Genomic DNA, 14,082 nt, shown 5'->3' with positions numbered 1-14,082 from the left:
TTCCATATTTGCATGCGCGCGTTAGCCCTGCCACTAGCACCTCAGGAGCCCTGAGTACCTCTATTCATTATAGCCTCGCGGAGCCAGGCCCTACTGAGCAGGGCGTGGTCCTCACTGCTCGTAGGCAGTGAGGACCACGCCCTGCTCAGTACGAGCAGTGAGGACCACGCCCTGCTCAGTAGGGCCTGGCTCCGCGAGGCTATATTCATTATATCCCTGCCTCCACCGCAGACTTTTTGAAATACAGTAGTAGCTTATGTGATCTTTCAGGGGTGCGTGAGCTGATCCACTTTGGTTGATTGGTTGATCAAACGTGTAAAGCGCCAGAAATTCAGCACCTCCAACGTTTATAGTGTCAAACTCGTAGAAAAAGAAAATAGGAGCAGACACATCGGAGATGCAATGCAAAAAATCAATATGTCAAACACTATAAGTAGAAGTAACAGTACAGTACTAGTGGTGGATACAAGAAACTCCCATGCAGGTAGACTACTAACAAACTTAGAAGGGATCCGTGCATTAGCAACTTTTGGAAGAAAACACGCTATTTTAATGCATTTGGCAGATTGACTCTACGTGCGAAGTCGTTGAACAGTACAAAGCCATGCAAAGTTCGCTAGTTTTCAACTAGAACTGCAAGCAGTCCTATTTTATCTCTGCTGCAAGCGTTCTTGAAAGTTGGACACTATTGCTCTTCGTGACACGCCCCCACACTTAAATATGCTCAACAGATGCCTTACTTGAGGCACTTTCTCCAACTTGAGTTTCCAAATGCTAATCGCCCGTATTAATTTCACCTTGTTCGAACCTTGGAGTTGAGAAAAATCCTCGACGTCAACAAGCTCTATAGCAATGTCTTCCCAACGAGATGATCCAGCCGCTGCAGCAGCTCTAATAACGCCATCAGTCACTTCGCACCCATCGGAAGGAAAAGCTGCGAGAGGCATAGCCTCTGAAGGTTTCGATGGCTCGCAATGAAACGTAAGTTGACCGACTTTTGAATAATCTGTGCTCGGAGCCAAGGCACAAACGACGTCATCTGGCTTCTTTCCCTCCACGCTCTTAGTCGTATAAATACTTTCCGGCGACTCGGTAAGCAAACATTTTTTTCCTATTTCATTGCCGTCTAGCAAAAACCAATCCATAGGAAGACCGGGGCATCGTTTGTCTCTCACTTCGACCATCATTTGTTGGACATCGCTCAGAAGCTCGCCTCCCAGACGAACGCTTTGATCGTCGCAGCGCACGATAACATCGAGAGCAGAGTCGCCTTTTCGAAGGCATACTAAACATTCGGCCACATGACTATTGCGCGCTTTGACCAGATAGATGCCTCCTTTCCATATTTCATACCGATCGTAACAGGTGTCTTCAGCCGCCGAGCATCTGCACTGGAGAACGGCAAATACACCGGGAGGAATGATGTCAGTGGGATCGGAACATCGGAATCTACTACCGCGATAAACGGACATTTCGGGCTTCGACTGCCAACCGCGAATTGGCGCGAGTTTCTCAGACAATGCCGGTATTTGATACACGTCAGTTTCTCCGTAAACTGAGAAGCAGAGCTCGAGGAAGAGAAGCACTTCGATAGCGTCGTCTGCAGTAATGTCAATAGAATGAGCTTGAGATTTTTTCTTTTTTAGCTCGTAGGCAAAGCTGCGCAGAGCCGATGCAATGTCGTTTTTCGTCGTCTTTCCATCTGAATTGCGTTGCACAGACACGGGAAACCAACTTGGAGCCAAAAGCGGGCCGATAATGTTGGAGCAAAGCCAGCCGCTTGAAATGCAGATTCGATACTTGAGATCAATTATCTAAAAAGACAAAACTATTAGGCATATTTTTTATTCAATTGATCTAACCTCGCCAATTGAATCTAAGTATTGAACAATTAGATTTAAAGACTCTTTCGAAACTTCTACTTCAATTGCACTGGATATTTTTTCCCGAAAAGCTGACGAGGAAACAAGCCGACTATCTGGCGATTTTGACCGCATCTGCTCGACGACGGCTTCACGAACCAGCTCACACACTCTCGGTACTTCTCGAGCCCTCTAAGAGAAACCTAGCTCAACTATAGTTCTCCTCTATTGCATTAGTCTCTAGGGTATTAATTACGCAGCACTTGTGCTTTTTATGCTCTCATCTACCGCCATACTTACCTCTATGCATTTTCGTTTTATATCTTTAAGAATCTGCCTTAACTTTTGTAGAGAGAATGACCACTCCTCATTGCAATCGATTTCAAGACAATGGTCAAGATTCAACGTCGCTTCAAACTCATCTCTCATGTTGTCATGAATTCTTTTCAGTTGAAAAGAAGGCGTCCAATCGACGGTTTTTCTTTCAACTCGTCTGTTGCCGATAATTATGACTTCGGGTTTCATTACTTCTCCGCCAACTCTCCGGCAAACGACTTTCAAAAATGCCAGCCAAAACCTCGCCTCCTGTTCCATTGGAGCCTCTCCTTTTCTCACGTCCAAAACCAAAAGAAAAATTGTCAACGTCGGATTGAAAAAAATGGCGTGAGCACCGTGGAACTCTTCCTGGCCGGCGAAATCCCACGCTAACATGCCTTCCGATCCCTCAGCGTCCGGGATGACGACGCCATAAACGTCGACGCCTGCCGTTCTGTCTGCCTCGGCCACTGGCTTGATTCCTATTCGCTGAAGCGCGTTCAGGAGAGTTGTTTTGCCGGCCTTTGCGTTTCCAACAAGGCATAACTTGACGCCGCCGGGCTTGACCTTTTCATCAGATAACAGTGAAGAAAATCTCAAACGTATCTATTAACGCAAAATTCTTTTTCTTGTGTCTTTCTGTGCGAATAGGTTTTACGTATTTCTCTTGCAAGAAAACTCTCTTTTCGCCAGAAGTGCCTTCAAAGGGAGCTCGTCCCGTCTAAATACCACGTGACTACGTAATTAACAAAAGCAGACGGCATACTTACGTCGTCGTGAACTGACGGATCTACTCCAAGAGTCAACAATAGCTTCAGTGTCGTAATATGACACGTTATAGCTTGCAAATGAAGCGCGTTTTTGCCTCTCTAAAAATTTATAATAACCTGAAAATAAACGGGTCCATTCGTGCAATATACATTGTCTTTGGCATTTATATCAACTTTGGCTTCAAATAGACACTTAATTATGCATTGTGCAGGAAATTGTCTTTCACAAGCTAATAAGAAAGGTGTACGTCCATTCTGCAGAAAAAAAGAAGGTCAAACGTATTACAATTCATTGATCACCTCATCCATAGCTATTCGAAACGACAGAAAGAGGAATCCTCTTACTTTATCTCGAGCTTCGAGGCTAGCTGCAGTTTCAATCAGATACTTTACGGGCGAATTCCAGACAGAACACTGGCACGCTACATGCAATGCCGTCTGATCACTCTAAGAAAAGAAAAAGCGATAAAACTGTGACCTAAAGCAAAGATTGAAATCGTAGACCTCGTTCGTTTCATCAACTCTCACATTAACGGTCTCAACGAGAAACCTCAGCATCGCCGTTGTGTCTTTTGGTAAATGCTTTGAACTGTTTGCGGCAGCCAAATGTAGCAACAGCGTCTTCTAAAAAAATACCTATATAGCTGAAACATAATAAAAATTATTTAATTGAAGTTGCCAACATCAATGCCAGGATTCACAGAGGTCAGCTCTCGAAGTAGTTGTAAATTGTTCCCAATAACAGCTAATTCAATATCGCTATACCCTCTCTGAAAAAAAAGACCTGCCGACGTATTCACAGCACATAGTCGAGCTCCACTTACAGCATCTAGACATTTTGCACCCCACCGTTTAAGAACTTGCACAGAATTTGCATTAGAAAATTCGTAGGCGAGAGCAAGAGGTGAACTTCCTTCCTGTCGCACGTAGAAGCTACTAAGTCAAGTTGTATACGTAGTAAAAAGAGCAAAGCTGACCGCATCGCATGCATTGACTTTATCAGCGAATCCCTTCTCCTCAAGTAAATATGCTATCACAGCAGTACTGCCTTTTCGCCTGGACATGGAAGCGTAATGAAGCAATGACCGTTTCCACTGTTATAAAAGCTACAGAAAAAATAGTCGTCACTGAAACAAAAAAAGGTTACCTTGTCTTCCAAATAAAGATCGCTTGGAAAATTTGCAGTAAGAGAAGTGAGAAGATCCAAGTGTCCAGCCAAGCAGGCAATGTGTAAAAGAGAGACATTTTCCTAAACAAACAACTTTAAATGATTAAATAATTTGAAGCTATGCACGGCAAAAAAATACCACACAAGTCTTTCGAACACGAAAATCATTCAAATAATCTTTCTTGTCAACAGAACGCAGAAGTGTTTCCAAAACTGCCTTGCCACCAAAGCAAGCAAAAAATTCTAATGTGTACATGTCCTGAATACAAAACCCATTGCGGCATTATCAAAGAAAAATATCCCTACTTCTTTACCATTAAATATGAAATCCTAAGGCATCTCATGCCAAATTTAATACGAACAGCAAAGAATTCTATCAACTCTACGTTTCCGCTAACGCAAGCCCAACAACGAGCATCTCTGTCGTGCTACAAAACTAGGGATAAAACAAAGAACAAAATTTCACTGAACCGCTCCATTACCGCGTCTCTTAGTTCTACAGATGCTCCTTTTCGAAGCAACAACTCCGCCATGTCGACACCACAGTGAATAGCAGCAATCATCAAAGGAGTCAAGTTGACCTAAAGCCGTGAATTATACGTGTTGATAAACAATATATTCCGTACGTGCAAACGATCAAAATCAAAACCGCCTCGAATCAGTTTTGATCGGACATTGGAACGATTATTAGGCTGAGAATTTGGATCAGCCTTATTATCAAGCAAGCATTTAACAACTTCCATATCGTTCTTATACACGGCCAAATGCAAAATGCTGTAGTAATCCTAAAAACAAAGGTGGGTACAATTAAGTTGATTAACAGCAGCCAATTGTAGTTTGTGTCGCCAGGTGAGCAAAACCAAACTCACGTGATCAACTGAAACGACACCGAAAGAGCTCGTATTTTTTCGTACCTGGTCATCATCGGATTCACGTTCGTCTTCATAGAGATTTTCTCGAAGTTTTGTGTCTGCTGACGCCTCGCCAGCGGCAAGAATTCGCTCCACTTCTCTCAGATCGCCTCCGTGAATAGCGTCGATGATACGAGAGTCTCCCAAAATTGCTTCTGTTCTGTTACCCAACTCCATGACTCAAGCTAAAGGCCCGCAGAAACGCCGAAGAGAAACTGGTAAAGTGAGGAATGAGCATGCGCGATCTCCTAATTAAATTAAGAGACAATAAACTAAAATTCAAATGAAATACGTTACAGATTTACAAAATCGAATATGACCTGGGTTACGCGCCTGCTCCAGAGTAAGAGGTACACACAGAGGAAGACTCAGATCTTCTAAGAATAATTTTTAATACAACCACGTGAGCAAAATCTGGACATGCAAAGACTATGAGTAGAACTAGCACTAATTTTTTTAGTGGTCGATACAAGAAACTCCATGCAGGTAGACTAGACTAAATAATTTCTTATAACCTAAACTTAAGAGGGGATCAGTGCATTAGCAACGTTTGGAGAAAAACACGCTATTTCAATGCATTTGGCAGATTGACTCTACGTGCGTTGAGCAGCATGCAAAGCTCGCCAGTTTTCAACTAGAACTGCAAGCGTTCTTGAAAGTTGGACACTATTGCTCTTCGTGACACGCCCCCACACTTAAATATGCTCAACAGATGCCTTACTTGAGGCACTTTCTCCAACTTGAGTTTCCAAATGCTAATCGCCCGTATTAATTTCACCTTGTTCGAACCTTGGAGTTGAGAAAAATCCTCGACGTCAACAAGCTCTATAGCAATGTCTTCCCAACGAGATGATCCAGCCGCTGCAGCAGCTCTAATAACGCCATCAGTCACTTCGCACCCATCGGAAGGAAAAGCTACAGGAGGCAAGGCCTCTGAAGGCGCCAATGGCTCGCAATGAAACGTAAGTTGACTGACTTTTGAATAATCTGTGCTCGGAGCTAAAGCATAAACGACGTCATCTAGCTTCTTCCCCTCCACGCTCTTAGACGTATAAACACTTTCCGGCGACTCGGTAAGTAAACATTTTTTTCCTATTTCATTGCTGTCTAGAAAAAACCAATCCATAGGAAGACCGGGGCATCGTTTGTCTCTCACTTCAACCATCATTTGTTGGACATCGCTCAGAAGCTCTCCTCCCAGACGAACGCTTTGATCGTCGCAGCGCACGATAACGTCGATGGCAGAGTCGCCTTTTCGAAGGCATACCAAACATTCGACCACATGACTATTGCGCGCTTTGACCAGATAGATGCCTCCTTTCCATATTTCATACCGATCGTAACAGGTGTCTTCAGCCGCCGAGCATCTGCACTGGAGAACGGCGAATACACCGGGAGGAATGATGTCAGTGGGATCGGAACATCGGAATCTACTACCGCGATAAACGGACATTTCGGGCTTCGACTGCCAACCGCGAATTGGCGCGAGTTTCTCAGACAACGCCGGTATTTGATACACGTCAGTTTCTCCGTAAACTAAGAAGCAGAGCTCGAGGAAGAGAAGCACTTCGATCGCATCGTCTGCAGTAATGTCAATAGATTGAGCTTGGGATTTTTTCTTCTTTTGCTCGTAGGCGAAGCTGCGCAGAGCCGATGCAATGTCGTTTTTCGTCGTTTTTCCATCCGAATTGCGTTGAACGGACACGGGAAACCAACTTGGAGCCAAAAGCGGGCCAATGATGTTGGAGCAAAGCCAACCGCTTGAAATGCAGATTCGATACTTGAGATCAATTATCTAAATAGACGGGCGTAACCTGATTATTAAACTATTTGATAATTCAATTTAATTGCACCTCTCCAATTGAATCTAAGTATTGTACAATTAGATTGAATGACTCTCTCGAGACTTCTACTTCGATTGCACTGGATATTTTTTCCCGAAAAGCCGACGAGGAAACAAGTCGATAATCTGGCGATTTTGAACGCATCTGCTCGACGACGGCCTCACGAACCAGTTCACACACTCTCGGTACTTCTCGAGCCCTCTAAAAGAATCTCCCTCATTATGGTACTCCTCTATGCCTATAGCTTCTGGGTAATAAATAAAATGCAGCATCTGCACTTTTCTTTGCTCTCGTCTACGGTCATACTTACCTCTATGCATTTTCGCTTTAGATCTTTAAGAATCTGCCTTAGTTTGTTTACAGAGAACGACCACTCCTCATTGCAGTCGATTTCAAGACAATGGTCAAGATTAAACGTCGCTTCAAACTCTATTCTCATTGTGTTGTGGATTCTTTTCAGTTGAAAAGAAGGCGTCCAATCGTCGGTTTTTTGTTCAACTCGTTTGTTGCCGATAATTATGACTTCGGGCTTCATTACCTCTCCGCCCACTCTCCGGCAAACGACTTTCAAAAATGCCAGCCAAAACCTCGCCTCCTGTTCCATTAGAGCCTCTCCTTTTCTCACGTCCAAAACCAAGAGAAAAATCGTCAACGTCGGATTGAAAAAAATTGCGTGAGCGCCGTGGAACTCTTCCTGGCCGGCGAAATCCCACGCTAACATGCCCTCTGAGGTCCCCTCGGCGACCGGGATGAGGACGCTGTAAACGTCAACGCCTGCCGTTCTGTCTGCCTCGGCCACTGGCTTGATCCCTATTCGCTGAAGCGCATTAAGAAGGGTTGTTTTGCCGACCTTCGCGTTTCCAACTAGGCATAACTTGACACCGCCGGGCTTGACCTTTTCATCCGATAGCAATGAAGAAAATCGCGAATGGATCTAATGCAAAATTCTTTGCTCACGTCGTTTCATACATGTAATAGGTTTTACGTATTTCTCTTGCAAGAAAACTCTTTTTTCGCCATGAGTACTTTGAAACGGTGCTCGTCCTGTCTAAATCTCAAGTGAATACGCAAATTGCACACAAAAAGCAGGCTGAAAACTTACGTCGTCGTGAACTGACGGATCCACTCCAAGAGTTACCAGTAGCTTTAGAGTCGCAATGTCACAAGTTACAGCTTGCAAATGAAGCGCGTTTTTGCCTCTCTAAACATTTGCAATAACCTGAAAACAAAACGGCTGCCCACTACTGCACATACATCATCTTTGGCATTTATATCCGCTTTCGCTTCAAACAGACACCTAATTACGCATTCTGCAGGAAATTCTCTACTACAAACTAACAAAAAAGGCGTACATCCATCCTGCAGAAAAAAGCTCATATTATATTACAATGCATTGATACGAGAAAAAAAGAAATAATCTTACCTTATCTCGAACTTCAAGGCTTGCAGCAGCTTCAATTAGATACTTTACGGGCAAAATCCAGACAGAATTCTGGCACGCCACATGTAATGCCGTCTCATCCTTCTACGAAAACGAAACTGTGACCTACAGTGCAAATATTGAGTTCATTAGACCTCGTTCGTTTCATCAATGTTCACATTAACGGTCTCAACGAGAAACTTCAGCACAGCTGTTGTATCTCTTGGCAAATGCTTTTGACTGTTTTCAGCAGCCAAATGTAGCAACAGCGACTTCTGAAAAATAACTACCTAGCTAGAACATACTAATAATTATTTAAATGAAGTTGCTAACATCAATGCCAGGATTCGCGGAGGCCAGCTCTCGAAGTAATTCTAAATTGTTGCCAATGACAGCTAATTCAATATCGCTATACCCTTTCTAAAAGAAAGAGCTGTTGAAGTATCCACAGTACGTAGTAGAGCTCCTCATACGGCATTAAGACATTTTGCACCCCAGCGTTTAAGAAGTCGCACAGAATTTGCATTAGAACATTCGTAGGCGAGAGCAAGAGGCGAACTTCCTTCCTGTTGAACGTAGACGCTGTTAAGTCCAGTTTTATAGCGAAAAAGACAAAGCAGACCTTATCGCATGCATTGACTTTGTCAGCGAATCCCTTCTCCTCCAGCAAATATGCCATGATAGCAGTACTGCTTTTTCGTCTGGACATGGACGCGTAATGAAGCAACGACCGTTTCGACTGTTATGAAAACTATAGAAAAAATACTCGTCGCTGGAACGTGCAGAAAGACACCTTGTCTTGCAAATAAAGATCGGTTGGAAAATTTGCCGCAAAAGAAGTTAGAAGATCTAAGTGTCCAGCCCAGCAGGCAATGTGTAAAAGAGAGACGTTTTCCTAAACAAACAGCACCCTAAATAATTTGAGAATACGCTCCTGTCTAAAATACCAAATTCTTTCGAGCAAGGAAATCATTAAAATAGTCTTTCTTGTCAACAGAGCGCAGAAGAGTTTCAAAAACTGCTTTGCCACCAAAGCAAGCAAAAAATGCTAATGTGTACACGTCCTGAATTGAAACCACTTCGAGAAGTTATCAAAGAAAAACACCCCCACTTCATTACCGTCACATATGAAATTTTAAGGCATCTGATACCAAATCTAACACCAAAGAATTCTACTAAGTCTACGTTTCCGCTAACGCAAGCCCAACAAAGAGCATCTCTGTCATGCTACAAAACTAGAGATTAGACAAAAGAACAATTTCACTGAACAGCTTCATACTGCGTCTCTGAGATTTACAGATGCTCCTTTCTGAAGCAACCACACTGCCATGTCTACACCACAATGAATAGCGGCAATCATCAAAGGAGTCAAATTGACCTAAAGTCATGAAAATTAATTAAAAGTGCTGATAAACAATATATTCCATACGTGCAAGCGATCAAAATCAAAACCGCTTCGAATCAGTTCGGATCGAACAATAAAACAATTGTTAGGCCGAGAATTGGGATCAGCCTTATGATCAAGCAAGCATTTGACAATTTCCATATCATTCTTATACACAGCTAAATGCAAAATGCTGTAGTAACCCTAAAAGCAAAAGGTGACTATCAATGCAGCCAATTGCAGTCTGTCGCCAGTTGTGGCTACGTGAGTGGGATCTTAAAATGCAAACTCACGTGACCCACTGAAACGGCACAGAAAGGGCTCGTATCTTGTCGTACGCAGTCATCATCGGATTCACGTTCATCCTCATAGAGATTTTCTCGAAGTTTTGCGTTCGATGACGCTTCGCCAGTGGCAAGAATTCGCTCCACTTCTCTCAGGTCGCCTCGGTGAATAGCGTCGATGATACAAGAGTCTTCCAAAATTTCTTCTGTGCTGTTACTCGGCTCCATGACTCGAGCTAAAGGCCCGCAGAAAATCCCAAAAACGCCGAAGAGAACCTGGAAATGAGCATGCGCAATCTCTTGGTGTCTAGATTATGACCGTAAACTGAAATTCAAATAAAATAACTTTAGTACAAACGTGAGCAAAATCTAGACATGTTACCAAAACACTCAACTCAACTCAGCGACAACGAGAAGCAAAAATATAATAAGATCCCTACTGTTTACTGCATCTTAATTAAGATAATCATCAATATTATCAAAATCATCACCATTATCATTATCATCACCATTACCGTTATCAATATTTTTACGATTTTCATCACCATCAAAAGAACAACAAGAGACACAATACCACGAAATTGCTGCCAAGACAACAGCAACAAATAGAATTATAAACACGCCCAAAAAAGCCCGCAGCTTTAGGGGTTGGGGTCTTCCCAAATCTTCACCTGTTTGTTCGTTAGGCAGACACACTCCCGCTTTAGTTATCCATCGATCGCGTAACGTGTTGACAGATCCATCATCTTTCAATTCCAGTAGTGTCAGCGTGAAATTTCTCTTATATGGCTGTCCCCGGCGCATTCCAATACCGTAGCCACTTTTATCAAAATTTCGCCCAATGAGCCTAGTGTTGCACTGAGGACTTGTGCTCACCGCGTATTCGAGTGACAGGTCGCCCCAGATGAAGACATAGCCACCGCTACTGTTACGAACGCGTTCATATCCCTCTTCAGAGCTCGACACCATAACGCCTTTTGTCTTCTTCATGTAGTCGTCCATTCTCCTGTACCTGTCTATACTTGAAGTGCGAAAAAATCGTTCAGCTGCCGAGTCAACCACTGTGCCGTACTGAACATTCGTTTGATCGGCAAGCTCGTCGACACTTTGAATTCCTGTTGGAATAGTGTCGGCTACGAAAAACGACGCTAAATTGGCCGTATACATGGCCACGACAACCATAGTGAAAAAGAACCAACCGCCAAAGAGAAGACGTGAAGACATGGTGTTTCTTATTCTGTGCTGCGCCTCAGCGATAGGTACATCAATAATTTCTTCATTACCCGTTTCCATACCCTGTTGAGTCATCGTGCCGTAGACCTGCCACACGCTTTCCAAATACAACTTAAGAAAGGATTTGGGAGATCCTACAGAAAAGGTTGGTCACGAGTAGAAATGCTAACACTTGTTTACTCACGCCGATTTTTCACATTCAGCAGACGAAATATTGAGAGAATAATGGGATATCCAAGTAGCGTTACTAAGAGCGTTACCCACAGTTCCGCAGAAAAAGGCCGTAGAAAAGCTAAAACGTCCTTTTCATCCACGGTTCTTTTATAGCCATACAAAGTTAAACTGGCATCCATCCAGCAAGTGTCAGCAAACGAAATATACTTTTCCCGTTCACTGGTTACGAAAAGAGGTCCAACTGCCAGATCAGCTTCCTGTTCAGAAGAGTCATAAAAGAGTCACTTTATCAGTCTGTCTTACACAATCAAGAAGCTGAGCCATCATTCCTGTAGCAGTGACAGTTCCATTTTCGCTACTGATTATGTTTCCATACTTATTGCCACGCGCTGGAATAATCGTGTAGGTAAATTGCATGCGCTTCTGCAATTCATTCATTAGGTCAACAATCAGTCCGTTATATGAGCCAGTAGCGTTTTTGAAAAGAAAGGGACGTTCCTGTATAGGAAGATTCAAATCGACTATCAAACGACATTACAAACAGATCGTACTTCTACTGAAGTCACATTGAAGTGATACGGATAGTCAATCTTAGGACATTCCTGAGGAAGTGACAAGGCCCTTCGACGTCTGCTCTGAGAAGAACGGCTAAGATCCTCGTCAAAATAAGGCGCCGAGACCATCAGATCATAGCCGTTTACGTAAGCCACCTGCACAAATGTCCTCGAGACCCTTTCTATGCATGATAACAAAACATGCATACGCACTTTCCCTGATCCACTAAGACGCAATATGTTGTAAGAAGAATAGACCCTGGCCTTTCCTGATGATTCAAAAACTACTGGTTCAGATGCTCCGAAAATCAAATCAAGCTTTAGAGAACGCTTGACCGTCTTTACGGAGTGATACTGATTTCCTACCTTTTCATCAAAGTCTCTATCAACAGTAGACTCTAGCACAAGAATGGCATCATAAACGGACATCAAATTTGCCTGTAGTAATAAATAGTGACGATGATAAGAAGATGGCAAAACATAGAGACCTGTGCTCGTTTATTTGCCGATAGACAGTGAGAAAATAAATTGCACTTCAAAATCTCCTCCAGCGATTTAATTTGCGTTCCAGCGGGTAGAACCCTCTCTATCCCCAGCAACTCTACGTCAACGGAATTCGACGTCACAAATATATCTTTCCAAAACGTTGGCTTTGATTCAATCTATGTATAATTATAGCAACTGCTTGTAGACTTATAAGCAAGCTCCTAACCTCCCACGCAGTATCTTCGGTTACAAGCCACGCGATGTTTTGTATTGTCTCTTTTTCCTGCCACAATTTTAGCATCTAGAGTGCAACCAATAGTTATTCATGTCAGTTTAGATGAAACTTTTTCAAAGTTTACTTTAATAAAGCGAAGATAACAGATGCGTGTGCCACAGTGAACGACAACTGCATCCACCGAAATGTTGATTGCTACTTCGTCACTGAATGAAACAGAGCTGAGAATAGTAAGTCCCATCTTCTCTCCAAGAAGGCGAAGCATTTCAAAACCTAAAACAGAAAATCAACGTGAAGACAACGAATGAAGTACCATAATTAATTAAGTAATTAATTATATGCAAATGAGAGACGTACTTCGCTCCTCATCTGTATGCAAAAGAATCCGATGCCACTGAAAGCGACTTGTAGCGAGAGCTACAACTTTCATCTGCCCTTCAGCCGAATGCCCAAGGCCAATTTCTCTCGCACAGCGACCAGCCTTCCTTTTCGTAGAGTTTATGGGAACCGTTACTGTAGGAATGCGGAAGTCAGAAGTCGACAAACAAGTGTCAGTCAAGTGGACAACAGGAACGTTGCACACAATGTCACAATCTACACGCACAACTATAGGAAATGCGCTTATTCGACGCTGCGGACCGACTATTTAGTGTCGACGCATATAGGACTCTTTCGGCCCCGCCCAGTAGAAGAGAAAGTTGCTCCTTAGCGACGAACGGCTTTAATTCGTCTTGGAGTACCACTGGCAGACATAATAAGTCAATACAGAACTTTCCAATGCAGCAGCATTAGGGAAACTCACCAAAGTGAACGTCAGAATTGCCAGTGGCGAGAACTGTAAGGGTCACAAAAACCAATGTGAAGTTGAGTACAAGACAGTAGTTCGAAATGCCGTTCATGACGTCGAAGCGTCCGTCGTTGACTCGAAATTCAGGACCGCGTACTGATCAGTTATGGACGGGAGTCAATAAACTGAAATCAGTTGCTGTAGAAACGCGTGACACTGATTAATTAGGTTAGATAATCTAGACGCTTTCCAACCTAGCAGTCAATCCAACAGTTAGTGTTATTCATCTTCTTTGTCCTTGTAGTACGAAGTCCATATTCCAGAGTCGAGACCAAGGCGTTTTAGGTGCGGCACCGTGAAAGGAGGCGTGGGATGAGATGCATCGCGCGTGATCTGAACGCAAAGCAAAGGAGGGAGGATAAAATGAAGGATGCGTTCATCGTCTCACGAGTAGAAGAACGAAAAGCGTTCATATCGTCGAATACGAGAGACCACGTGATAGGGATAAAGCACGCACCCTTGACATGTTTCGCGCCGAAGCGGGCGCCATGTAATATGAGGTGAATCACTGCCTTGTCTTGTGCCTTGATTCCTTTCGAGTCCAGACCCTCATCTTCAGTACGTGATCCAGACGTATCGACTGAAAAATCTAGGA

General features: G+C 43.3%; 3 protein-coding genes and 1 long non-coding RNA gene across 8 annotated transcripts; 1 reads left to right on the top strand and 3 right to left on the bottom strand.

The window, feature by feature from the left end:
* Positions 1 to 398: 398 nt before the first annotated feature.
* LOC136194482 (death-associated protein kinase 1-like) lies at positions 399 to 5,250 on the bottom strand. The gene is made up of 17 exons (XM_065983623.1): positions 5,030 to 5,250; positions 4,742 to 4,900; positions 4,598 to 4,696; positions 4,430 to 4,543; positions 4,255 to 4,374; positions 4,095 to 4,196; positions 3,925 to 4,041; positions 3,772 to 3,864; positions 3,631 to 3,717; positions 3,452 to 3,571; positions 3,293 to 3,394; positions 3,098 to 3,202; positions 2,948 to 3,046; positions 2,836 to 2,898; positions 2,163 to 2,783; positions 1,863 to 2,054; positions 399 to 1,814 (listed from the first exon to the last, which is right to left on the bottom strand). The coding sequence occupies exons 1-17, from the start codon at positions 5,201 to 5,203 to the stop codon at positions 651 to 653; spliced, it is 3,531 nt and encodes a 1,176-aa protein (XP_065839695.1). The 5' UTR covers positions 5,204 to 5,250; the 3' UTR covers positions 399 to 650.
* LOC136194483 (uncharacterized) lies at positions 5,012 to 5,584 on the top strand. 2 transcript variants are annotated; one of them, XR_010671650.1, is made up of 3 exons: positions 5,012 to 5,244; positions 5,326 to 5,429; positions 5,487 to 5,584. It is a non-coding gene; the product is annotated as an uncharacterized lncRNA (long non-coding RNA). The 2 variants fall into 2 exon arrangements; XR_010671649.1 differs by having other exon boundaries at positions 5,012 to 5,249.
* LOC136194481 (death-associated protein kinase 1-like) lies at positions 5,400 to 10,217 on the bottom strand. 3 transcript variants are annotated; one of them, XM_065983622.1, is made up of 18 exons: positions 9,968 to 10,217; positions 9,720 to 9,878; positions 9,570 to 9,668; positions 9,410 to 9,517; positions 9,238 to 9,354; positions 9,084 to 9,185; positions 8,913 to 9,029; positions 8,764 to 8,856; positions 8,624 to 8,710; positions 8,446 to 8,565; positions 8,294 to 8,395; positions 8,125 to 8,229; positions 7,973 to 8,071; positions 7,856 to 7,918; positions 7,181 to 7,804; positions 6,880 to 7,071; positions 6,183 to 6,821; positions 5,997 to 6,133 (listed from the first exon to the last, which is right to left on the bottom strand). In XM_065983622.1, exons 1-18 carry the CDS (start codon positions 10,184 to 10,186, stop codon positions 6,119 to 6,121), a joined length of 3,060 nt encoding a protein of 1,019 aa, XP_065839694.1. In that variant the 5' UTR covers positions 10,187 to 10,217; the 3' UTR covers positions 5,997 to 6,118. The 3 variants fall into 3 exon arrangements, with proteins under 3 accessions (XP_065839692.1, XP_065839693.1, XP_065839694.1); XM_065983620.1 differs by having other exon boundaries at positions 5,400 to 6,821; XM_065983621.1 differs by having other exon boundaries at positions 5,400 to 6,821; positions 10,013 to 10,217.
* A 102-nt stretch (positions 10,218 to 10,319) lies between these two features.
* LOC136194338 (probable glutamate receptor) lies at positions 10,320 to 13,907 on the bottom strand. Of its 2 annotated transcripts, XM_065983425.1 has the most exons (14): positions 13,682 to 13,907; positions 13,443 to 13,625; positions 13,284 to 13,382; positions 12,998 to 13,234; positions 12,765 to 12,913; positions 12,632 to 12,706; positions 12,408 to 12,581; positions 12,286 to 12,357; positions 12,133 to 12,237; positions 11,917 to 12,075; positions 11,669 to 11,863; positions 11,376 to 11,622; positions 11,158 to 11,325; positions 10,320 to 11,091 (listed from the first exon to the last, which is right to left on the bottom strand). In XM_065983425.1, the coding sequence occupies exons 2-14, from the start codon at positions 13,537 to 13,539 to the stop codon at positions 10,412 to 10,414; spliced, it is 2,457 nt and encodes an 818-aa protein (XP_065839497.1). In that variant the 5' UTR covers positions 13,540 to 13,625; positions 13,682 to 13,907; the 3' UTR covers positions 10,320 to 10,411. The 2 variants fall into 2 exon arrangements, with proteins under 2 accessions (XP_065839497.1, XP_065839496.1); XM_065983424.1 differs by having other exon boundaries at positions 10,320 to 11,325.
* Between the last annotated feature and the right edge of the window lie 175 nt (positions 13,908 to 14,082).

Source organism: Oscarella lobularis, chromosome 13 (assembly GCF_947507565.1).
Source record: "Oscarella lobularis chromosome 13, ooOscLobu1.1, whole genome shotgun sequence".
NCBI lineage: Eukaryota > Metazoa > Porifera > Homoscleromorpha > Homosclerophorida > Oscarellidae > Oscarella > Oscarella lobularis.
The sequence above is the reverse complement of the archived record's forward strand: the minus strand, read 5'-3'. Positions and strand labels throughout refer to the sequence as shown.